This window comes from Cuculus canorus, chromosome 8, assembly GCF_017976375.1.
Source record: "Cuculus canorus isolate bCucCan1 chromosome 8, bCucCan1.pri, whole genome shotgun sequence".
NCBI classification, from domain to species: Eukaryota; Metazoa; Chordata; class Aves; order Cuculiformes; family Cuculidae; genus Cuculus; species Cuculus canorus.
This window is the reverse complement of record NC_071408.1, coordinates 13320139-13343803: the sequence shown is the minus strand read 5'-3', so window position 1 is coordinate 13343803 and position 23665 is coordinate 13320139. Positions and strand designations below refer to the sequence as shown.

Here is a 23665-nt window from a genome sequence, read left to right as displayed (position 1 = left end):
GTTTTTTTGGTTTTGTTGTGGTTTTTTTTTTTTTCCCTGACATGCATTGGAGGTCTTAGATTGTTTCTGAAAGGGTTTTTGTGGAAATGTTGGGTTTTATTTCTATTTTCAGTATCTGAGGCAGCATGGTCTCTGCAGCGTGACCTGCCAGAGGGAGCGCTCACCCACCACGCTGTGGGTGCTGGTGGGAGTCAAGAATGCCTCGCTTGAGGTGTGGGGTGTTAGGGGGGACCCTTGCACCCCTGAGGTGGCATGAAGGAAGACAAGGCATAGAACGGTTTGGCCTGGAAGGGGCCATGAAATTCATCTAGTTCACCGCCCTGCAGTGAGCAGGGACATCTTTGGCTAGATTAGGTTGCTCAGAGCCCCATACAACCTGACCCTGAAAGTTTCCAGGGATGGGGCACATACCACCTCTCTGGGTGACCTGTTCCAGTATTTCACCACCCTTAGAGTAAAAAATGTCTTCCTTATAGCTAGTCTAAATCTGCCCTCTTTTAGTTTAAAACTATTACCTCTTGTCCTGATGCTACTGGCCCTGTTAAAAAGTTGTCCCCTGTCTTTTTTTATAAGCCCCCTTTAAATATTGAGAGGCCACAATAAGGTTTTCTCAGAGTCTTCTCCAAGCTGAATAACCCCAACTCCCTCAGCCTCTCTTCCTAGGAAAGGTGTTCCAGGCCTCTGATTGTTTTCGTGGCCCTCCTCTGGACACTTTCCAACAGGTCCATGTCTTCCCTGTGCTTAGGGTTCCAGAGCTGGATGCAGTACTCCCGGTGGGGTCTTGCTAGTGTAGAGTAGATGGGGAGAATCGCCTCCCTTGACCTGCTGGCCACGCTTCTTTTGATGCAGCCCAGGACAGGACTGGCCTTCTGGGCTGCAAGCACACATTGCTGGCTCATGTCCACCTCCTGGGTGCAGAGGAGCAGTGTCCCATGGATGTTGTGTCCACGACGAAGGAGGACCTTGGATTCAGCTTGCTTACAGTATAAGGGGCTGAGGTGGTTGTATGGGAACAAAGTAGACTACAGTAGTTGTGGTGTATTTGTGTATTCATGTAAGTATGTGTGGCTGCAAGGTACTTCCCCTGCTAAAGCACAGCGAGTGCAGATGGTGCTATCTGAAATTAAAGCCTGAAGTAACAAAATCTTGGTAGTTGGAGTTTAATTTACCAAGTCCACTGAACACAAGTGTAACAGCTGTGGCACAGATCATAAGCAAAGTGCTTATTGCTCTTGCCTTTACTGTAGTCAAAAATTTACTCCAAAATTATGCGAGTACTGTCTGTGATCTACCTGTGGGCAGCCTTTGGGGAGCAGGTTGTTAAAGGCACAAGATGGAACAGGTCGGTACCACCCCAACTTGACACCTTGGCAATTATGATATGAATTAATGCTTACTCAGACAGAGGATTCAGCTTTCTCACACAGGTTATGAAGCAGCTTTCACACTGGCCTCTGTTGAACTTGGGTGCGTTTATGCAGGTACTTTGTTGATAAAATAACCATAGTTTTGATCTTTCTTCCTGAAAATGTTTCCTTGAGACTTGTTCATTTCTTTCTGCTATGGGAAATCAACGTAATAAAACTTCTCCTTCCCTTCTAAATGAATGTCATTGTTGTAATACAATGAATCAGAAAAGAAACAATATTAACCGCAAAATAATGGAACTCTAACCACCAGACTGAGTACTCCCCACCATCCATCAATAAACTGCAACGCCTTAGCTGAGTTTCCTCATTGTGATTATAATCTGGCAATAATTTAATGAAACTGAAAGTGGAGTTCCCACAAATAAGAAATACGATTTTCACTGATATAATTGTGTGCACGAGACCTCCCATTCACAGCAAAGGAACTGAAAAAAAGCTTGTCACTTATGAGCATTGCCTGACTGCATCAAATAGGTCCATGTCTGCCGGGCTTTTAGAGGCAGGAAAATGATTGCTTTAGCGTGTTCAGAGTTTAGATGACATAATGAATGAAGCCTATGACATTTTATTTCTGATACATACTTTGTACTGAACTTAAAATGTCTGCAAAACCTGCAAATTCAGGTAACACTGCAATTCCTACAATTTATTGTGCTGTAGGCGTAGAAAGGGTGTCAAAATACAAACTCCTTACATGAAGGCAGAAACAAACGCATCTTAGATTTCTGCTTGGTTCTGTCCCAGAGTGCCGCTGAGCTGGCTTTGGTCTGTCACTGTGACCGGCCTCAGTTCATGGCATGCTAGCCTGGAAATACTCTATTTAAATTGACAGCCCTTAAAGGTCAGTAGTACTGTGTTGTTAGCTCTGCTGTTAGACTTGGAATTTTAGATGAACGTGGAGGTAGTGGAGGACTTGGACAAGCCCTGCGGTTTAAATAAAGCTTTAGTCTAACAGACATGGGCACAAACGTAATTCATAAGGCCTTCATGAACACATTCTCCACATTGTCAGAATGATAGGGGCTCAGTCACAGTCACGCAGGCTGTATGTTACTGCTGTGTCCAGTACAAAGAAATGTCTGGCCTGTTTGACTAGTTGTGGTTGAGGTACAGCAGTTTCTGTCGCTGATGATACATGAGAGGAGAATGTAAACACTGCCAGTCATTTGCCTTTGACTCCTTGTTCTGAATGGCTCTGTGTGTATTTGCCTTGGAGTTAAATGAACGTGACCTGGAGAGGGATTTAGGAAAAAGGCTTGGACTTGCCTTGATCCTAGAAATCTTTAAAATGCTACCACAGTATTCTGTGAATTTATTAAAGCTTGCAAAGGTGAAGTTTGTAAGAATAAGTGAGATGAAAAGCAAAAGGAGACCAGAAGAACAGGCTGTCCTTCTTGTTTCCATTTGTAGCTACACGTTTCTGGAGGTTTGTGTTTGATTTTAATTTGCCTTTCATATGGAAGGTATGTCATGTGCAGACACATCTCTGTGCTTTGACCTGGTCATCTCAGCCTGAAAGCTGTATAGCTGGGTAACCACAAGGCAGCCTAAGCTAATGGAACATATTTGTGTGGCTTACTGCTTTCAGCAGCGCTAACATCGCTAGCTGGTGTCTGGACTTGATCTGTCTTGCATCCTGCCAGTCTAGATACTCTTAATTTATCTGCCCCCAGGCATGCAGATGTACCCAGAACTGTTTTGATTGCAGAGACATTACTACAGTTCCGTTTGTGGTTGCTGTCTGTATTTCAAAACAGAGCTTTTATATGTAAAGTGCTGGGGAAGCTGAAATTAAGCCCTTTACTTGTCTTCTCTGGAGATGGATAAAAATTCATGCTTTTTGTCTTGCTTCTCTGAAGTGTTATGTTATTCTGTTGTTTTAAGCAGGTCAAGCATTGTTCCCCATTACTCCCTGTTCAGTGGTCTGTCACAGGATCCTGCTGATTGGTTTCTAAAAGGCACGTTTATTTAGTCTTTGTTATTATACAACAGTAAATTACCAATAGCAAAAGCATCATGAAGCAGAAAGGAGACTGCAAGGGTTGTGTAAAGACAATACTAATTTAATGCTCAGATCAAATTTGCTCCTGGCGAAAGGTGGTGGAAATTCTATCAAAGTTGTTAATAGTTCAGCCCACTTAGACCAGACCTGCATCAGATCCTCTGTGGTCACATCTTCATACACTGAGGCTGAGTCTGGGTCAGACCTTGAACTCTTGCTGTCAATGAAAGATTTACCATCCGTTTGCATGGGAGTGGTGTTGGGATTGTGGTGAAAAATGAATGATTGTTGCACTTTGTAATTTTTCCTGTGCTGCTCCTTGCATGCTGGCTTATTCGTTGCTCCCAGCATGAAAGGGAAATCCTGCAAAGCTGATCACGCCTGTAAGTTTCAGAATGACAATATGAGATGTTTAGAAAAAACAGACTTCAGCCCCACCCTACCAGGCACGGTTGAATGTTTATTTGAGCAGACCTAGAAAGTCTGTATCAGCAGAAAATTAATGGTTTTGTTCACTCATTCCCGAGAATTTAGAAAAGTGCAAAACAAGTGAATAGTGGCTGTGCAAGTATTTCTCTCCATGAAACTGAATTAATGTGATAGGCATAGAGGTAGTTTGTGAAATAACATTTGCCCTAATTACATGCACTGCAAATAGTGTGCTTCTTTCTCTGAAAGTGCTAGCACTTAAGTCCCGAGCTAGCTCAGTCAACTGGCACAAAATCATAACCAGAAGAATGGGGGGATTAGAGGGCTGAGGGGCTGGTGGAGAGCTGAAAGTTGGAGGAGATCAGATGAGGGAGCAGCTTGGTCAGGATAGCTCTGAGGCAAACTTCCCATGTTAACCACACAACTAGAGTGCACTTCTCTGCAGACTTAAAATAAATAGACATATTATTGTATTTTATATATATAGAATCATAGAATCACTAGGTTGGAAAAGACCTTTGAGATCATCAAGTCCAACTGTACTTGTCCACTACTACATCATATCTCTAAGCACTTTATCTACCTGTCTTAAATACCTCCAGGTATGGTGACTCAAACATCTCCCTGGGCAGCCTGTTCCAGTGCCCGATAACCCTTTCAGTGAAGAAATTTTTCCTAATGTTCAGTCTGAACCTCCTCTGGTATAAGTTGATGCCATTCCTTCTTGTACTATCAGCTATCATCTGGGAGAAGAGACCAACACCCACACCTCTACAACCTCCTTTCAGGTAGTTGTAGACAGCGGTAAGGTATCCCCTCAGCCTCTTCTTTAGGCTAAGCAGCCCCAGTTTCCTCAGCTGCTCCTCATAAGACTTATGACTTAAGACATAAGACTCCTTCACCAGCTTCATTGCCCTTCTCTGCACACACTCCAGGACCTCAATGTCTCTCTTGTAGCCAGGGGCCCAAAACTAAATACAGTATTCGAGGTGCAGCCTCAGTAGTGCTGAGTACAGAGAGAAAATCCCTTCCTTGGTCCTGCTGGACATGCTGTTTCTGATACAAGCCAAGATGCCATTGGCCTTCTTGGCCACCTGGGCACACTTCTGGCTTACGTTCAGTCAGCTGTCAACCAACACCACCAGGTCTTTCTCTGCCAGGCAGCTTTCCAGCCACTCTTCCCCAAGCCTGTAGGACTGCACGGGGTTGTTGTCCCAAGTGCAGGACTCAGAACTTGGCCTTGTTGAACCTCATACTGTTGGATGCAGCCTATTGATCCAACTTGTTCAGATCCCTCTGCAGATCCTCCCTACCCTCGAGCAGAGCAACACTTCCTCCCAGCTTAGTGTCGTTCGTGAACTTACTAAGGGTACATTCAAACCCCTCACCCAAGTCATCGATACTGAACAGAAACTGGACCTAGCACTGAGACCCAGGGAACACCAATCGTGACTGGCCTCCATGTGGATTTAACTCCATTCACCACCACTCTTTGGACCCAGCCAGCCAGACAGTTTTTTACCCAGCAGAGGGTGCACCTGTCCAGGCCAGTGGAAGCCAGTTTCTCAAGGAGGATACTGTGAGAAATAAGTGTCAAAGGCTTTACTGAAGTTCGAGTACACTATGTCCACAGCCATTCCCTCATCCAAGGTGATCCAAGCAGGTCACCTTGTCATAGAAGATCAGGTTAGTTTGGCAGGACCTGCCAGTCCACCTGTGTGGACTGGGTCTGATCACCTGATTGTCTTGTGTGTGCTGTGTGATAACACTCTCAAGATGATGTCCTCCATGACCTTCCCTGGCACCGAGGTCAGACTGACAGGCCTGTAGTTTTCTGGATCCTCCCTCGAGCCCTTCTTGTAAACGGGTGTAACATCAGCCAGCCTCCTGCCAAGTGGAACTTCCCCAGTCAGCCAGGATTGCTGGTAGGTGATGGAAAGTGTTTTGGCGAGGATCTCCACCAGCTCCCCTAATACCCTCGGGTGGATCCCATCTGGCCCCATAGACTTTTGAATGTCTAATTGGCCAAGCAGGTCTTTAAGCATTTCCTCATGGATCATGGGAGCTTTGTTCTGCTTTCCCTCCCTGTCTTCTGGCTTAGGAGGCTCAATACCCAGAGAACACCTCACCTTACTATTAAAGACTGAAGCAAAGAAGGCATAAAGTACCTCAGCCTTATCCTCATCCTTTGTCACTAATGTCCCCCCTGTATTCAGTAAAGGATGGAGAAAACAAGGAGAAAAGGATGGAAAACAGATGCTCTCTTAAAGGGCTGTCTGTTTCTTTTTGGTACTTGCTAGTGAAAGCCTAGGACATTCTGTGCTTGTGTAAGTGAATCCTCTCTCCTCTTTGCTTGCAGCCTGTCACCTGTGAAGATCTCAAAGAATTTGTTCAATCAGGTCAGCTTACAAGCAACTTAGTGAACAGGAACTTTTCCTGTCTTCATTGGTTTATGCCCCAAAATCTAATTGAAAACCACATTCCTCTCTGACTGCTGAGGGCAATGGAATGTTTTTTCCTATGGATGTGTGCTCCTTTGCCTGCCCAATGCAATCATTTCAGCTATCCTCATCTTTGGTACAGCCTCCTGACATCTCAGTGTTCCCACAGCAACCAAGTTAGGGACAGGGCTCCTCCAGGATTCAGCAATATAGACAGCCCTGGAAAACCCCACTGCCTGAGGATCTTCCTGTTCCTCCCACCTTCACCACTTGCCTGTGCTTGCTCCTGTACGTGTTATAATCTGTTCTGCTTCTCGTTTTCCATTAAAACGTGCTTGTTTTTTATGGCAGAAGAGAGCTGCCAGCAGGGGATCCTTACAGCTTTGATTTTGGGGCAGGGGGAATAGAAGGGGAGTGCATTGCCGTCCTGGAGAGGGGAAAATGGTCCTGCCCCAAAAGTTCATCTTCCCATTAGCCTGAAACAGTCATCAGTGGTCCTTGTCCCATTTCTATTGTACCCATGGGATGTCCTCCCACACTTCCTGAATTCTGTCTGGATGCAGTGTTCAGCTTGACCTTGCTTAGATACCAGCTGCCCAGTTTATATGCCCAGGGAAGAAGAGTTACTTCAAGAGCCTGCGGTGAGGTCATGTGTAATCAGGTAATGAGTGATGATGGGATTAATTAGTTCACTTCCAAGTTAATGTCATTTACAGATCTTAGCTGCTTTAGTCGCAGTGTCTCAAAGAAACTCTCTACAACAGCAGTGATGGGGAGAAGAGAGAAAGCTCCGCTGGGGCAGAGCCCCCTGTGCTGTTGGACCAGTCGGACGCTGGAGATGAGGGAACTGTGCAGGAGGAGAAGCATTTCACATGCCTCCCGGTGTCCCCCAGGGCTCAGTGCTGGGTCCAGTCCTGTTCAGTATTTTTATGAACGACCTGGATGAAGGCATTGAATGCACCCTTAGCAAGTTTGCAGACAATACTAAGCTGGGTGGAAGTGTCGCTCTGCTTGAGGATAAGGAGGCTCTGCAAAGGGATCTGAACAGGCTGGACTGATGGGCTGAGACCAATGGTATGAGGTTTAATAAGGCCAAATGCTGGGTCCTGCCCTTGGGGCACAACAACCCTATGAACTGCTACAGACTGGGGGAAGAGTGGCTGGAGAGCTGTACAGAGGAGAAGGGCTTGGGGGTGTTGGTTGACAGTGACTGAACATGAGCCAGCAGTGTGCCCAGGTGGCCAAGAAGGCCAATGGCATCTGGGCTTGTATCAGAAACGGTGTGACCAGCAGGTCCAGGGAGGTTATTCTCCCTCTGTACTCAGGACTGGTGAGACCGCACCTCGAGTACTGTGTTCAGATCTGGGCCCCTCACCACAAGGAGGATGTTGAGGCTCTGGAGGGTGTCCAGAGAAGAGCAACTAAGCTGGTGAAGGGGCTGGAGAACAAGTCTTACAGGGAGCGGCTGAGAGAGCTGGGGTTGTTTAGCCTGGAGAAGAGGAGGCTGAAGGGAGACCTTATTGCTCTCTACAACTACCTGAAAGGAGGTTGTGGAGAGGAGGGTTCTGGCCTCTTCTCCAAAGTGACAGAGGACAGGACAAGGGGGAATGGCCTCAAGCTCTGCCAGGGGAGGTTCAGGCTGGATATCAGGAAAAACTTTTCACTGAAAGGATCATCGGACACTGGCAGAGGCTGCCCAGGGAGGGGGGTGGAGTCACCATCCCTGGATGTATTTAAAAGATGGGTAGACGAATTGGTTCGGGTCATGGTTTAGTGGCAGATAGGAATGGCTGGACTCGATGATCCAAGAGGTCTTTTCCAACCCGGTGATTCCATGAGTCTATGAGCCTCCCAGCTTGAGGCGGCGGCTCCTTTGCCTGTAAGGGGCTCCAGCGCGGCGCCACCGCCCCCTGGCGGCCGCTGCCGGCTGCTTACGTGGGTGGACATTACCATCTTCAGGAGCTCGACTGACTTCCTTGGGCTGGATGCATGGGTTGTGCTGCAGGAAGAGGCTGGAGCAGCACAAGCATGCTGGCAACAGCTCCATCTTGCTGTTGATGCCAACTCCTCCTGGTTGTGCCTGTCCTAACACAGTAAGGACAAAAGTGTTTGATCTGCTGGAGTTTCCTTCTTCCTTCCTGTGCTTGGATTAGAAAGGTTCAGGTCAAGGAGAGTAAAACAAGCTGGCATTGGAAATGGGAGCTCCCAGAGCAAACACCCTGTTCCTGTGCCTGGGCATCATCTGTTGCTCTAGAAGTTCCCCACCATGGCATCTCCCCTGTCCCGACACCTGTGATCAAACAGGCCACCTCCAAGGAAAGGGAGGAGCAGCAGGGCTGAGCAGATCCAGCAAGGCAGCTGGACAAACATCTTCTGCCCAACTCCTGACCCTGTCTCCCTGTGTTCAGGTGTTCATTTTTGGCCCAGATAAGAAACTGAAACTCTGCATCCTGTACCCATCCACCATTGGGAGAAACTTTGATGAGATCCTGAGAGTGGTGGACTCCCTGCAGCTGACGGCGTACAAGAAGGTCGCTACCCCTGTGAACTGGAAGGTGAGAAGAGGAGCAAGGCTCGCAGCTGGGCACTGAAAACATGCATAGAAAGGTCAACCAGCCTCCCTTACATGGGGTGGGGAGACCTGCTGAGGTCTTGGAATGTGTGTTAGATCCCAGCCCAGGCCTGTGGCTGTTGCAGCCTCGAGTCAGCCACAGGAACCTCCCTTCGCTCTCCTTGGTCCCTGGTGCCAGTGGATACTGGGCTTAGCCTTTCTGGCTGTCGATATGAGCTTTGGGCCAGGACAGGTCCTGCCTTGTTGTCTATGATAAGGAAGGGCATTACGAGGTGTCAGCATGCCAGGATCCACTCAAAGCCAGCACAGCAGCAAGCGTGGGACACTGGCTTGCTGCTCTGCTGCCTTTGAGCCAGGAAGGACCAGTACGGGCCTGGCCCCGCTTTGCCCAGCTCATACACAGCTGAAGCCTATCCTCATGGCAAATTACTATCTGAAGTTGATTAGTTGTGGCCATACCTGTTCAATACCATTATTTAAAACTCCCCAAAACAGTTTGGGCAGCCAAGGTAAAACAAGAGGTAAAAAGCAGCAGAGTCCAGCCACTTTAGCCCAGCCAGTGTTTCCTCAGCCCAGCCAGGCTGCTCAGCTCCTGGACCTGTCCTCCTACTGGCTTTCATAGCTCTTACTGGGGAAGCCTGCCTGTCTGGAGGCAGAGGACACATTCCTGCTGTTACAAGGTTTCCTGGAGAAGTCCTCCCGTGTTATGAGGCAGGACTAGGCTCCCAGAGCATTGTCCCAAACCCCTGCTCCATCTGGGCAGGAAGGCCTCATAGGCACAAGCCTCAGAGGTCAAGTAACTTTGGGTATCAGTTCACATCCCTGTGCCTGTCCACCCCTCGACACCAGCACCCATGTGCTGAGCACACACAAACTGCACCTTCACTTCCTGGGGCAAAGCAGAGCGCGCAAGCAGCCTTGCCACTGAAGACCCCTGTCTCCTGCAGGCTAAGCTCCTGGTGGTTTGGGGCCAGCTTACCCACCACCTTCCCTCCCAGGGAAGCATATTTTTCCCCAAGGCTTGGCATGCCAAGGGGCAGCCAGCACTGCCTGGCTGGGGCAGATGAGCAGACTTAGGCAAGCTGTGCACCCTCCTGCATTGTAAAGGAGCTCAATTCCCTTCCCAGTACTCCCCATTTCCATGGCAGTCCCAAGGGGAAGGGCTGGGCTGTGGGATCCCCTTGGCTGGGCTGGAGGCTGCCAACAGAGTTTTCCCTTTCTACATCACCCAAACCTCCTGTTGTAGCTCCTACTCTATCCTCACTGCTGGCTCCAGGCAGAGTTGCTGAGCATATGCCTTGGTTGCTGGGGCTGAGTGTTTATGAGGAAATGGTGTCACCTGCCTCCAATCCAGCCAGCTCCTCTGCTGCTCTCACAGTTCCCTTTCTGTCCCCAGCCTAGCAACAGTGTCATGGTCGTGCCCACCTTACCTGATGAGGAAGCAAAGAAGCTCTTTCCCAAAGGAGTTTTCACAAAGGACCTCCCGTCAGGCAAGAAGTACTTGCATTACACCCCACATCCGGAGTGAGTGGGCCTAACCATCTGCCCCACCAGGCTGCAGAGCGTTTGGCATCGGGAGCCTTCCCTGTGCCTAGCTCCTGCTTCCCTGATGCCAGGCAATCAGCAGCTTTGTACTGTTACGCTCACTGATGGCACATCACAGTACTAAACCAATCCTCCTGCCCCCTACATCTCCTCAAAACTAAAACCTCAGATGTTTTCTTGCCTTGAATCAGCCCCACAAGGAAGAGGTCAGCAGAGCAGTGGGGGCTCTCCTGTTCAGCACCAGGCAAGCTGTTCCTGGAGGCACGGTGAGGAGCAGGGTGTCCTGCTGGGCTCACTCACCTCCCATCAGGGAGCTCTGGGGGATCCAAACTGCTTCGTGCAGCCGTCACTAACACATTAACGCCTTTGTTCCCATGTGTAGAGGAGCAGCTGCAGAGCCAAATCTCTCACTGAACTGCTTTCTCATCTTCTGCTGGAAGTTGATTGATCTGGGGTTTTATGGAAGACAGAATAGAACAAATAAACAGATCTTCAGTATGACCTGCAGTATCCCTTGTCTGCCTCTGTCAGCATCCCCAGCTCCCTGCACCATTCATTGGTTCCCCAGGCCCTGCGGCTGGGATGTGTGCCCATGCCCACGGGTGGGTGGCAGCAGCACAGGCTGCCCTTGTTCTTACTCAATAAATAAAGCACTGTGGCAACACAGGTTGTCTCAGGGCACATCATATCAGACAAGGCAGCAGTGCCCAGGGTAGCCATGCTGCTCCTGCTTTGTGGCAGAGCCTCAGCACTGGGAAAGAGAGTTGCTCAGGTTACATGCCTGTGCCTGGCCTACCATTAGCGGCTGGGTGGGGGGGTCCTACCCCACTTCCCAGGGCATGGTCGGGCAATGATACAAACCATGAGAATTGTTCCCTGCTCTCCCCCATCTACGCCTAAGGGAACTGTCAAGAGATGAGCGATGTTTTAATATAATGCTAGGAAAGAAATGTGCTCACTGCATCTGCCAGCACTCCTCGGTGCCAGCACTCCTTGGTGCCAGCACCATCAGCAACGCTCAAAATGAGCAGCTGCTAAAGAAACTGGCTGGCTCAGGACAGAAACGTACCCCACAGCGTGCAGGGACCAGCAGGGTTGGTGCTTGTGGTAAGCAACATACTAGGTGCAATGCAATACCACTGAATCAAGGTAGGGACTGATGGCAGAAAGCCCACGAATTCCTGCCTGCTCTCCAGCACCACCATGGCCCTGGAGATGCACACCACCCAGATGAAGTCAGACAAACACAGGGTTTGGTTCCAGTACAGACTGAGTGGTTTTCTTTTTATCCCAGAGAAGTTAAATACAATGTTTGTTTGAGTTGGTAATAACATCCAGAGACAGAAGTCCAAGCCCCCTACTCAGTTAAGTCATTTGTGTTTAAGGCACTCTGCAAAACCAGCGTTCCTCTCCTCCTCCTCCTCCTGATTCTTCCCACATGGCAGCAGAATACCTGGTTTGGTCTTTTCTCCATAGCAACACCCACATGTCCTGGCTCTTCTCACCGTCTCCAGGAACTGGCAACAGCAAATCTAGCAGGAGTAAACCGAGAAACGCTGGAAGGCCGGGCCAATAAATACGAATGGGCACAGGAGGGAGCCCAGTGCCTGGGGAGAGGGCACAGGGGCTTGGAGCTTCTGCAGGAAGGGGACAGGCATGGGGTGTCATCACCGCAGGCACCGATGTGATTCCTCTTCCTTTCTCCACCTCCAGGCTCCAAAAGGGGACAGGAGCACAGGGGCCCACAAACCTCTCTCCTTAGCGGCGCTCCCGAACGTGCAGCAGCACCCCAAAATGTAGGGGCCTGGGTGAGGGGAGACCCAGCTGCCACACAGCTGAAATCACCCCTTGACGTCCAGACGTCAATAAATACCAGTAAATAACTTAAATGAACCTTGAATAAATAGATAATAAATAAATAAATAAACAAACAAATAAATAACCCAAGGATGGGGATGGAGGGGAAGGGGCACCCCGAGGGGCACAGGGGGAGCAGGCAGGTGGGCATTTCCATGACCTGTCCCTCCCTGAGAAAACAAGATGCCAGTACAAAAGGAGGGCACAGGGCAGGGTCCCCATCAATATGGCTGTGGGTTACGGGGATGTGAGCTGACCCCAAACTCCCTCCCCGCTTTCCCTCCCCTTCGATTCAGCACCGTGAGACCCACACCTGGGCTCCACAGCTCAGTGATACCGAACTTGGGCAGACGCTCATGCAGCTCCAACACCCAAGCACCAACACTTTTTGTGAACACACAAAATGCCTGCAAAGTTTTGCAAACGTTGTTTGCAGTTTTCTTCTTCTGCAAACAATTTTTGCAAACATTTTTTTTTTCCAGCAGGGTTATGCCCACAGAGACATCCCATGTGTTGAACTCGATTAAGTGCATCAAATCCAGCCATCAGAGAAGGAGTGGGCACAAAAGCCCAGCAGAAGCCCAGCAGGGTGAACACAGGCACAGCGCCGGGGCTCAGCCAGAGCCTGCCTGCAGGCTGGGGCAGCCCTGGAGCTCAGGCACATGGCTACACCAGGCACGGAAACCGATCCAGGGGATGCTTCAGACACGCATGGACAGAAGCGGCAGCTGCTGCTGCTTTGATGTCAGGCTGACATGGCAGACAACGTACCAAGTCTCTGGCTGGCCAGCACATCCCAAAAGATGGCAACAAACTCAACAGCATCCCTGCAGCACCAGTACATCTCTCCTAGCCAGCTGGCACCACATCAGTGTCGCAGCAGCTCCCCAGATTTTGGGGAGCTGGCTAACAGCCTCTCTGGGCACAGCATCCTCCCCCAGCTGGGAGTTCACCGCAGGACAACTCCTTCCTCTGGCTTCTTAGCTCCGGTGTTACCAGAGGAGTTTCTGTCCTACTGGGTCAAAAATATACATCTGCCTTATTTCAAACTGAAAGATACCCTGCCTCCTCCTCCAAATCTTAAGGAAAATTGTACGTAAAGCTTCTAACTCCTTTCCACAAGCTTTTTGAAAAACAACACATGGCAAAAGCTGTCATCAATCCCATAACAGGATAAAGCCAGGGGCAGACTCTCACAAGAGCAGGACACCTTCCCATGCCAGGAAGCTCCCAGCAGAAGTTTTGCTCCAGAAAACACAGCAAACCAAAACACAGCGCCCCTTCTCCCTCCAAACCCTTCCCACCACAAGGCTGTAGCCCATGGCAAAACCCAGACATAGGCACCAAAAGCAGCGGGTTCCCAGCCCGCCTTGAGGCCAAGCAGGAGGCCCCAGTATGGGGAAATGTGCATCAAGGTGTCAAAAAGCAATGCTGCCAAAGGGAAAAATAAATGAAGAATCAGTCAGCAGCAAACACTTCTGAGAATATTAAGTAGCACAGGGATTTCACAGGGAGTTTTGCTCTAAGATGCCTGGGGAGCCCCTTCACTGGCAAGGACCAGGGTGTATGTCCTGCCCTGGAAAAGCACTAGCTGTGGCTGAAGCTTTGCAGGAGCTTGGCCACGCTCTGCAGTGTGATGCCGCAGGGATGTGCTGGCACACCGTGGGGAGCAAAGCAGCACCGGGCTGGGTGTCTTGACAGCCAGGCTGAGGGCAGCACTGCCAATACCAGGAAGAAGGCTTTGCATGGAATTGCCCAACTCAGCCACGCTTCCCAGCTCTGCTGGCAGCGAGACAGAAGACGGAACCCTCCCAGTGGGAATGACCCGCATCCCCAGGACAGCACAAACCTCCTGTGGTGCAAAGGCAGGGGCGTGAGCTGGAGGAGTTACAGGCTCATGCCAAGGCAGAGGATGGACTGGAGAAAGCAGCTAAACCCATAAGCAACCATCCAGGAGCAGCGGGGCATGTGAAATGGGCAGCATGGCCACAGCTTTCACCTCTGCTGTATCCCAAAGACTAAACTTTGGGAATTGCAGCTTGCAGCACCACAGACCGGATGATGCCAGTGATCCAGGCAGCAAGGGGCAGGGAGAAAGGCAAATAACCCACCTGTCTCAAGCACCACCAGCAGCACGAGGCAGTGCCCAGGCAGCACGATTGCCTCCTCCTTTCCAGGCAAACCCATGCACAGCCCCTGCTCACACCTCGGCCTCCAACCCCAAGAGAGGAGGGCCCTATCCCTACAGAGCCTGAGGAGTTACGGCAAGGTATGTCGCCACCTTCTCACCATGGCTGGCATCCCTACTAGTATCTACCCTGCTCCCTGGATGGCTGTAGAAGAGGAAGGTCGCCACGTAAGCCACCATTTACACAGAAAATGAGCGAGCACTGAATTTCTTGCAAGGAATTTACATCTGCAGAGGAAGCATGTGAGTCCCAGGGTACCTGCAAGTTAGTTTGGGAACCTCACGCATCCAGGGTGGGTGAACAGGCACCACTCCCAATGTCTTCCTTGGCTGAGAATTGGTTTTCGCTCCCATAAGAGAAGGGCTAGTGGGATCTGGAGGGGGGAAGGTTGGGGAACTGCAAAGATTTGGTGCACCTTAAAATGAAAGGACATCTAACCTGCCCTTAGATCTCACTCCAAGACGGAAAAGAGCTATGGCATCTGCTACACTCACAACTACTCCAAACACACCCAGATGCATGCAAAACATCCCGCTTCCCCTCGGCTGCGGAAAACCCCTATGGGCAGCAGCAACAGCCAGTGCCAGGCTCCGGCTCTGCACCCAAGCCCTCCCACCCAGTTCCAGTGGGCAGGGTGAGGATTGGATTATCAATCCAAAATGCATAGCTATAGACACCATAGGACACCCACACCCCGGTGGGAAGGGTCACCACAGGACCCTCCACATCCTGCAGGCACCGTCTCCCCTTCTACCTCCAGCTGGATGGAAAGCAGCGTTTGCCACAGGCACGGTTCGATTGTACTCATGCTTCTTGCATCGCTCTGCAAGGAAAGACAAGTCATTTCAGTCAGACAGCCTCTTTGTCAGCCACAAGCCTCTAGAAGTACTTGATTCTGCTTCCTGGGAAATCCTCCAGATCAGCAATATCTCTTCCACACTCCTGCACCAGCCAGGCTCACTCCCTGACTAAGGAGGAGAGCACTTCCAACCCCAGCTACAAAAGCAGGAAAACCCAAGAGGTCTGCTTTGGCTCAGAAACCTCGTTTGCCTGCAGCAGGCTGACAGCACTCAGGTCCTCACACACACACCTTGGCACTGCTTTACTTGGGAGGTATCACAACTATCGGCTGGCCTCGCTTGGGTCTCCACATGAGGACTTGGGCATCGTTGGCGTTGGGTTTCACTAGTGCATTTGGTGGGATGGGCTCCATCCTGCTGAGTATTCGGGGCTGCTCTTGCTGAGTCCTTCCCACCAGCCGTGCCCGCTGTCCCAGCAGCTGCATGGGATCAACCTCAATCTCCACTCGCATTCTCCACTTTATAGTCTGCAAGATGATCTTTTCCTTGGTGGTGGTGTTCATGGCCACCAGCCACGTGGTAAAGCTCTGGTCCCTTTTAATCCTGGTCAGTAGCGGCACATTACTGTTGCTCACAGGGACAGCCCACGTCACGCTGGGGTAGAAATTGTCATTCATGCTCACCGAGAACCTGGAGATCTTGTTAGTGGGCCCAACCAAGGTCACAGTTTCTGTGGTGTTTCCATACCAGGGGTAGCTCACGCCATCCGAATCGCTGATGGCTTTTACTCTTCCTTCTCGCAGGTCAGGCAGCTCCCAGCTTGACCTAGTGAATGGGAAGAGACAGGCCAGGTCAGCAAGGAAATAGCAGTAACAGCGCCCAGCGAGGGACGGGGGACCAAGCAACATGAAGACCCTCTCCCTGCCTGCAAGAAACTCTCGCAGACCTCCTTCAAATACATATTTGGCTTCAGTTCCTTCATCGAGCCTCTCACAACCAGCTGAAGCCTCTGCTCTGCCTGCACAACACTATTTTAATTAACCTGCAATCCAACCAACTAGGCCAAAACACATTGCTGAGTCTCTCTGGGGCCAACTCTCCTTCATCAGCTCCTGCGCTGGAGGAGAACAGCCTTCCCCATCCACAGCACCAGCCAAGCCTATCGGCAGCCCGTTCCTGCAATAAAAGTCTGCATTTTTTACGCCTCTAAACCACACGGCTGCACAGGGGCACAAGAATTCAACACCCCAATTCTGCAATTAAATCCCTGTAATATGGCTAGGGGAGTAATTCCAGCCCAAATCTCAACCACCAACCACATTAGCCAAAAATTCCAGCCTATATCTTGGCAGCTGACCAGATTAATGAAAAATTCCAGCTGAAATCTTGGCTGCTGACTGCGATAGCAAAAAATTCCAGCCCAAATCTTGCCTGATGACCACACTAGCAAAATATTCCAGTTCAAATCTCAGACACAAACCATTTTAGTGAAAAATTCCAGCCCAAATCTCAGCTGTGGACTACGTTAGAAAAAAATTCCAGCTGAAATCTCAGCCTCCAACCATGTTACTGAAAAATTCCAGCCCAAATCTCAGCCGCTAACCACTTCAATGAAAAATTCCAGCCCAAATCTCAGCTGTCAACCACATTATCTAAAAAGTCCAGCCTAAATCTTGGCGGCTGACTGCATTAATGAAAAATTCCAGCCTAAATCTCAGCCACCAACCCCGTTAGTGAAAAATTCCAACTGAAATCTCAGCCTCCAACGACACTATCAGAAAGTTCCAGGCCAAATCTTGGCTGCAGACTGCATTAGTGAAAAATTCCAGCCCAAATCTCAGCTGTCAACAATGTTAGCCAAAAATTCCAGCCTAAACCTTGGTGGCTGACAACATTAATGAAAATTCCAGCTGAAATCTTGGCCACAGACCATGTTAGTGAAAAATTTCAGCCCAAATCTCTGCCACGAAATACGTCAGCATCCCCGCATTCCTGTGGCAAAGCTCACACCGAGCCCCAGTTCTGGCTCCAGTGGCGCCGCGTCTCAGAATTGAGCCTGTGAGCAGCTCGGGAGGTGTGTCTGCCATCTCCCATCACCAAGCACAACCTGTGCTCACGCTGGTGCTGGGACGGGAGGCTGCAGGAGGGCAGCACGGGACCTGCTGCCACGGCCCTGCTCCTGCCTGGAGACATCGACGTGATTCTAATGCAGGTCACATCTTGGTGCCAGTCACATCCCCACATCCCAGTGCCCATCAAATCCCCACACCCCAGTGCCAATCACATCCCTGCATCCCAGTGCCAGTCACATCCCCGCATCCCAGTGCCGGTAGCATCCCAGTGCTGGTCACATCCTCACATCACATCCCAGTGTCGGTCCCATCCCCACATCCCAGTGCCGGTCGCATCCCTGCATCCCAGTGCCAGTCACATCCCCACATCCCAGTGGGGGTCGCATCCCAGTGCAGGTCGTATCCCAGTGCCGGTCACATCCCCACATTCCAGTGTGGGTTGCTTCCCGGTGCCAGTCACATACTCGCATCCCAATGCCATTCCCATCCCTGCATCCTGGTGCCAGTCGCACCCCGGTATCCCGTTGCTGGTGCCATCCCAGTGCCGGTCCCGTCCCTTCATCCTGGTCCCATCCCCTCATTCCGGTGCCGGTCCCATCCCGGTGTGGGTCCCCTCCCGGTCCCTCCCGGCGCCGCCCCCGTCCCGCGGTGCCGCTCACACGCCGAGGTCGCTGTAGGTGTTGTAGAACTCCATGTGGTTGCAGGCCTGGATCCAGCCCACCACCCAGGTGTGACGGCGGGCGATGGGCGGCATGAGGACGCGGGCGGAGGCGCGGAAGTAGGGCGTGCGGTACCGCAGCACCACAGGCGAGCTCTCCTCAATGGCCGTGGCCGCCGGCTCGATGGTGGCCGACACGTCCGACACCACGATCTGCTCCCGCCGCACCCGCGCCTTGCAGGCCACGCTCTGCAGGCACCCCATGGCCGCCGGGGCGGAGTCACCCGCCGCCGCCGCGGATCCGCGGGGCCGGGGAGCCGGGCCGGGCCCCCCCCGCCGCCCGCACACCGGGCATCGCCGCGCCGGCACCGGCAGGGCGAACGCGCCGCCGGCGCGACTCTTCCGGCCCTCGCCGGCCGCCGTACGCCGGCCGTGGGGGAGGGGGCGGGGCGTCCCTGTGGACCTCCTTGCCGCCAGGGAGCGCCGTGGCTCCGCCATTGGGGGCGTCCTGCTGCCATGGTAACTGGTGCGTCACGGCGGAAGCGGAAGTGCCGGTAGCCGCGGGCGCTGCAGCGGGTGGGGGCGGCCTTGGGGTGCGCCGGGGCTTGCGGGGCAGCGGGGCCGGGCAAGGGGGAGAAGCGGGGCCGGGCAAGGGGGAGGCGTGAGGCTGGGCAGGAGGGGAGAAGCGAGGTCGGGCGGACGAGAAGCAGGGGTTGGCGGGAGAGAGTCGGGGCCGGGCAGGGGAGAAGCGGGACTGGGCAGAGGAGAAGCGGGACCGGGCAGGGGGAGAAGCAGCCTGGGCAGGGGGTGACAAACGCGCTCCAGGGCAGCTCACTTGTGTCCCGGCACCTGAGCACGCCTGGCAGCTGGTGAGCAGCTCCCACCTCTTGCTGGCCACCTCCTCTCTGCAGCCATGCCGAGCCCCCGGAGCAGCCGCGACCGACGCACGGGCAGCAGCAGCAGCCGTCTGGAATTCCTGTCACTGGTGAGCCAGCGCAGCCCCAGCGCCCCAGACAGCCCGTCACGCCGCAAGGAGTCAGGCAGCTCTGCAGCAGCTCCGCTGCCCGAGGAGGACTGCATGAAGCTGAACCCCTCCTTCCTTGGCATCGCTCTCAGCTCCCTGCTCGCTATTGACCTCTGGGCCTCCAAGCGCCTGGGCGTCTGTGCTGGAGAGGGTTCGGCCTGGGGAAGTGCACGGCCCCTGATGAAGGTCATCGAAGTTTCGGGGCACGGCATCCCCTGGCTGCTCGGCACCTTCTACGGGCTCTGCCAGAGCGACAGCTCAGCAGCCAGGGAGGTGCTGCTCAACCTGCTCTTCGGTGAGGCCAGGGGCTCACCAAAGGGCTCTGTAGGCGAGGGCTGGTGGGAATGTGGGCCCTGAAGGATGGGGCAGAGCTGAGCAAACCTCAGTCTCCTGCAGCCCAGAGGGAGCCAGCTGATTCCCCATAGCTGGTGCTGGTATCAGCAACAGTGACCCTGGAGGGTGTGGTGGCAATGGGTACAGCTGATCTCACAGCTCTGACTGCACGCCATGCAACTCCTGACAACAAAACTGCTTCTGCAGTTGCACAATACTTCAGGGAGCTGAACTGTCCTTTAATTCTTCAGCTTATCAGAACAGCATGTTCCAGGTGCACCTTAGTGTGGAGACACCCACCCGCTCCTTGAAAAGCTCCTTTGACACACAGAGGACTTCACCCCAGGCTCCCTGCAGGCAGTACCTGCATGGATTGATCTGTATCAGCCAGTGAGGAAACCTGGTTTAAAGCATGCATTTTAACCCTATGTGGTGTGATATCCCCCTGCTAGCATTCTATCTTATTAATTATACTTGGAGTCTTCATTTTTACTCACTTAGAAGCTGTAATAGCTCCAGACCCACAGAGCTTCTCATGTATCCAGTTTTCACTCTTCTGTTAAGTTCCAAATTATTGGTAACTTACGCTTATCATTTGAATTGAAATTTGCTTAGTGGGAAACATGATTTTGTGCATCTTTTTCATCAGCAGCACAGGGTTAAATTAGTCTCACAGCAGAACTGCAGGAAGGGACCTGGAGGCCTCTGACCTCGCCTCTGCTCTCAGTGCTCTGGGTCAGAGCCACCCCTGTGTCTGGGGCCCTGTCTCAGGGTAGTAGCACTTGTGTGGGGAAGGAGTTTTCCGTAATTTCCAAGTTGAATCTCCCAAACTATGAGTGGGGGAGGGGGAAAAAAGAAGTTGAACTAGGTTTGCTTGTGGAAAAAAACACATGTTCTTAAATGATTAACCAAAGAGAACAAACTGAAGAGCTGGAAAGATTTGGTGCCCAGAAACAAGCCTTAGGACAACTAGAAATTGGTCTCTCATACCAGGCTTCCTTGGAAGAAGAATGCCTCGCTGCAAGCGCTGGGCCAGCTAAGCTAGCAGGGCTGGAGAGAGCACCCTCTGCCCTACATGAGGAGCTGCTCTTGCCAAATACCAGCTGAACACGTTTCATATGTGCTTCACCTTGGCATCTACTACAACATTCTTTAGCTCTTTAGCTGGTGTTACTTAAATCATCCTTCATTCAGCTCCTGTAAACCAAAGCATGGTTAGCTTTCTGGCTTAATCCTCGCAGCACGGAGAAGCCGGGCTGCAGATGCAGCAGCAGCACTGCGTAAGCTTGGGGCCTTCACCCTGGTCAGTGCCGAGGGGTTGGAGTAGGTTGAACATTCACCAGGTGGATGTGAGTCCAGCCAGGGGGGCAGACACAGCAATGCTGAGTCAGGAGGGGAGTGAGTGGTGGGGAATATTAACTGCTCTGTTGCCTGCAGATTAAGGGTCAGTTTGAGCACTGAGGTATGTCGAGAGCATATGTTACACGGAAAGAAAAGCCCTTGGGTGCAAGCTGAGCCGAGCTGCGCTGCTGGCTTTGGCAGGCAGAGGGTCTAGCACTGCACAGGGTCTGTGTGCAGCAAGAGCGGAGACTGAAGACATGCTCATGCTCGAGAAGGCCAGGCACTGGATAAGTGCCAAGCTCTCCCCACCTGGGCATCACAGACATGACTAACATTGCCTTCTCTTAACAGGCATTGGTAGCTGAGTGCTTGCTTCTTAGCTAATGTCTTTGCTTTGATTCTTGCCTTGTTTTCTATGGAGGGGAAAAAGACAAAACAGCAAAACCCAGACATTCCTCACTCTCTCTTACTCTCTCCTAGCGTTGCTGCTGGATCTGGTGTTAGTGGCAGTGGTCAAGGGGCTTGTCAAGCGGCGGCGGCCCACCCACAACAAGATGGACATGTTCGTCACCATCTCAGTAGACAAGTACTCCTTTCCATCGGGCCATGCCACCAGAGCCGCCCTGGTCTGCCGCTTCGTTCTGCACCACCTGGTGCTTGCTGTGCCGCTGCGGGTCCTCGTGGTGCTCTGGGCTATCGTCGTTGGCGTTTCAAGGGTCATGCTGGGCAGGCACAACGTGACAGATGTACTCTTCGGTTTGCTGCTGGGCTACATGCTGTACAGTGTGGTGGAGTACTGCTGGCTGTCCCCACTCAGCGCGCCTGCCCTCTTCGCACTTTGGAGCCATTGATGGGCAGAACTCTCCCAAAGCAGGAGGTGTGCACAGGGAGGGTATACTGGGACAGATACTCACATCCTAGGCTCCATCTGTTCAGCCAAATCTTCAACGCTAGTGGTGCTGCAGGCTCCTGGTCCCACACTTTGATGTTTGGTGCTGTCTTGCCCTCCTGATGCGCTGTCAGGGTGTGCACTGGCCAGGGAGCTGCACTGACTAGTCTCCCGTGAAAAACCAGTTCCTACAATGCCTGAGGAGGGCTTGGTGCGTTCATCCGTCAGCTTGCTGCTGATACTGTGAATTGACATGCCCTTGCTGGGCGCCTGTTGCACTAGTCCATGGTGTATGTGGTAGCTGTTGTCTTGCAGAGATTTCTCTGCAATCACCCACATATCTGTGTGCTGTAAATCCACTGTTCGTGTTGCTGTTGTGAGTGTGCCCCACGCAGCCTGTTCCATGATGTCTGCCTGAAGGGGACTCACTGGGGCCTGTCCTTGCTTGGGTCTATAAAGAGCTCTGCCTTCCTAAGAAGCATGTCTCTTCCCTATTGCTCTGGATTTAAGCACTGTGTTGAGGCCACATCTCAACCAACAAGGACACAAGCCCCTGGCTCCCAGTGCCATGGGGAAAGGATAGTACAACTGAGGGCTTGTTTCATTCATACTATGAGTTGAGAGGCTGGGCAGCTGGGGAAGCAGCTCCCAGCAGCAGCCTGCTCCTGAAGCCCTTGTGCAAAGTTTCACAGCTCCTTTACCTCCTCCACTGTTTGTCAGTATGTTACCAGTTACCAGTACTGCAGAGCAGGCCTCTGATCCTGGCTAGAATACACCCTCACCTAGGCTGCTGGGTAGCCCCGGGAGCCAAGGGTTACTTGCACCGCTCAGCAAGAGGCCCTGGTTCTGCCAGCCCACGGCTCCCTGGGCTCTGGGCTGGCTGGCTCTCCTACCCTGGCACTGTTGGTCCTGGCAGCCTTTTCTCCTAGAGGACTGCTTGTCCTTGGCAGGAGGGGACTGTGAGGAGCCTCTGTAATGAGATGGGTCTGAGAATGAGCCAGAAAAAGCACAGAATCCATGTCAAGAGGGACCAGAGCCAGGCAGGGAGACAAGGCTCTGGACTGTGCTCAAACAGCATTCCCAGTGGGGGTGGTTTGGTCCAGGTGGTGCTCATCATGGCTGTTAAGGTCTTTTCATGTACTGAGGGCCCTAGAAAGCACAGATTAAGTCGTATTAAAACCAGGCAGTGTTGAAGTGTGCTGTTCACCTCTGGGTGAAGCTGCAGGGGCAGCCTGAGGTCTGCTGGCACAAGCCCCCCATCTCTATCACCCACCTTCAGTTATACAGATGAGATGAAAGTGCATGACATGACAATGTTCCCCAGAGCCAAACCTGGACCCACCTACAGGGCAAGTCAGTGAAGCCACCAGCTGTGGGTTTGCACTTCAGTCATAAAAAGAAAATCCCCTGGGTTGCACCACATGCCTCACAGCCAATTCGGCCAGTCCAGTGTGTGCACAGTAGCACTCGGCCAGCCCTCCCACCCTAAAGCAGCCATGAGCTCTGCCTTGGCTGCAGGACCACAGGCGGGTGGAACGCTCCAGTATGGCCAGGGTTTGGGGTGATCAGGGCTGGCTGAGCTGTACCAAAACATCTTAAGCTCCACTTTTTCCGAAACACGGGGTGCTTATTGTCCAAGTGGTTCTTACAGCCATTAAGGTCTTCCTCTCCAGGAGGAGTATGGCAGCAACTCTGCATCTGTGGCTTGTTCCCGCATTCGTGTGTATTCCGAAAGTTGATCATGGCTCACTTGCAGGACCCTCTATGTGCTGTGTGGTGTCACCTGCCATCACCAGTGCAGAGCCCCACTGAGTCACAGACTGGCCTGTTGCCCTCTCACCTCTGCTCTGCTTTCCCCCACCTCTGCCAACAAGACCTGTGCTCACTTCTTGTGCCTGTCATGTGTCCCACTCCTCTAAGCATGACTGCCAGCCCACTGATAGGAAGGAGGAGATGGGTGCTTACTCCTCGGTTTGTCCCACAGCAGCTCTGCCCACTGGGAAGGCCCTGAGGGGATGTGTCTGTGTACACTGCCCATCATGCTGCCTGTCCTGGGTGCTGGCCCGGCACAGAGAACTGACTC

General features: G+C 52.1%; 3 protein-coding genes across 13 annotated transcripts in view; 2 read left to right on the top strand and 1 right to left on the bottom strand.

Moving 5' to 3' along the window:
• LOC104066499 (protein FAM78B) overlaps positions 1–18500 on the bottom strand; it is a 27236-nt gene extending 8736 nt beyond the window's left edge. The window contains exons 1-6 of one of the 8 annotated variants that reach the window (XR_008450961.1): positions 17997–18498; positions 15949–16090; positions 15220–15288; positions 11873–12313; positions 10720–10868; positions 2388–8387 (exon numbers count right to left, since the gene is read on the bottom strand). Coding sequence is in view for 3 of the 8 variants with exons in the window: in XM_054072912.1 (XP_053928887.1) it covers positions 11921–12313; positions 15220–15288; positions 15949–16090; positions 17997–18493 (1101 nt within the window). In the remaining 5 variants the exon portion in view is untranslated. Of the gene's footprint in view, positions 1–2387; positions 8388–8423; positions 8441–8543; positions 10869–11872; positions 15289–15555; positions 16091–17996 lie in introns of those variants that run through there. The other 7 variants (XR_008450960.1, XR_008450962.1, XR_008450963.1 and 4 more) reach the window with 7 other exon arrangements.
• Positions 8498–10408, top strand: LOC128852865 (peroxiredoxin-6-like). The gene is made up of 2 exons (XM_054072928.1): positions 8498–8857; positions 10271–10408. The coding sequence occupies exons 1-2, from the start codon at positions 8498–8500 to the stop codon at positions 10400–10402; spliced, it is 492 nt and encodes a 163-aa protein (XP_053928903.1). The 3' UTR covers positions 10403–10408.
• On the top strand, positions 18457–23665 carry PLPP6 (phospholipid phosphatase 6). Of its 4 annotated transcripts, none has more exons than XM_054072927.1 (3): positions 18457–18521; positions 18907–19314; positions 21174–23665. In XM_054072927.1, the coding sequence occupies exons 1-3, from the start codon at positions 18512–18514 to the stop codon at positions 21542–21544; spliced, it is 789 nt and encodes a 262-aa protein (XP_053928902.1). In that variant the 5' UTR covers positions 18457–18511; the 3' UTR covers positions 21545–23665. The 4 variants fall into 4 exon arrangements, with proteins under 4 accessions (XP_053928902.1, XP_053928900.1, XP_053928898.1 ...); XM_054072925.1 differs by lacking the exon at positions 18457–18521 and adding an exon at positions 18526–18549; XM_054072923.1 differs by lacking the exon at positions 18457–18521 and adding an exon at positions 18544–18588.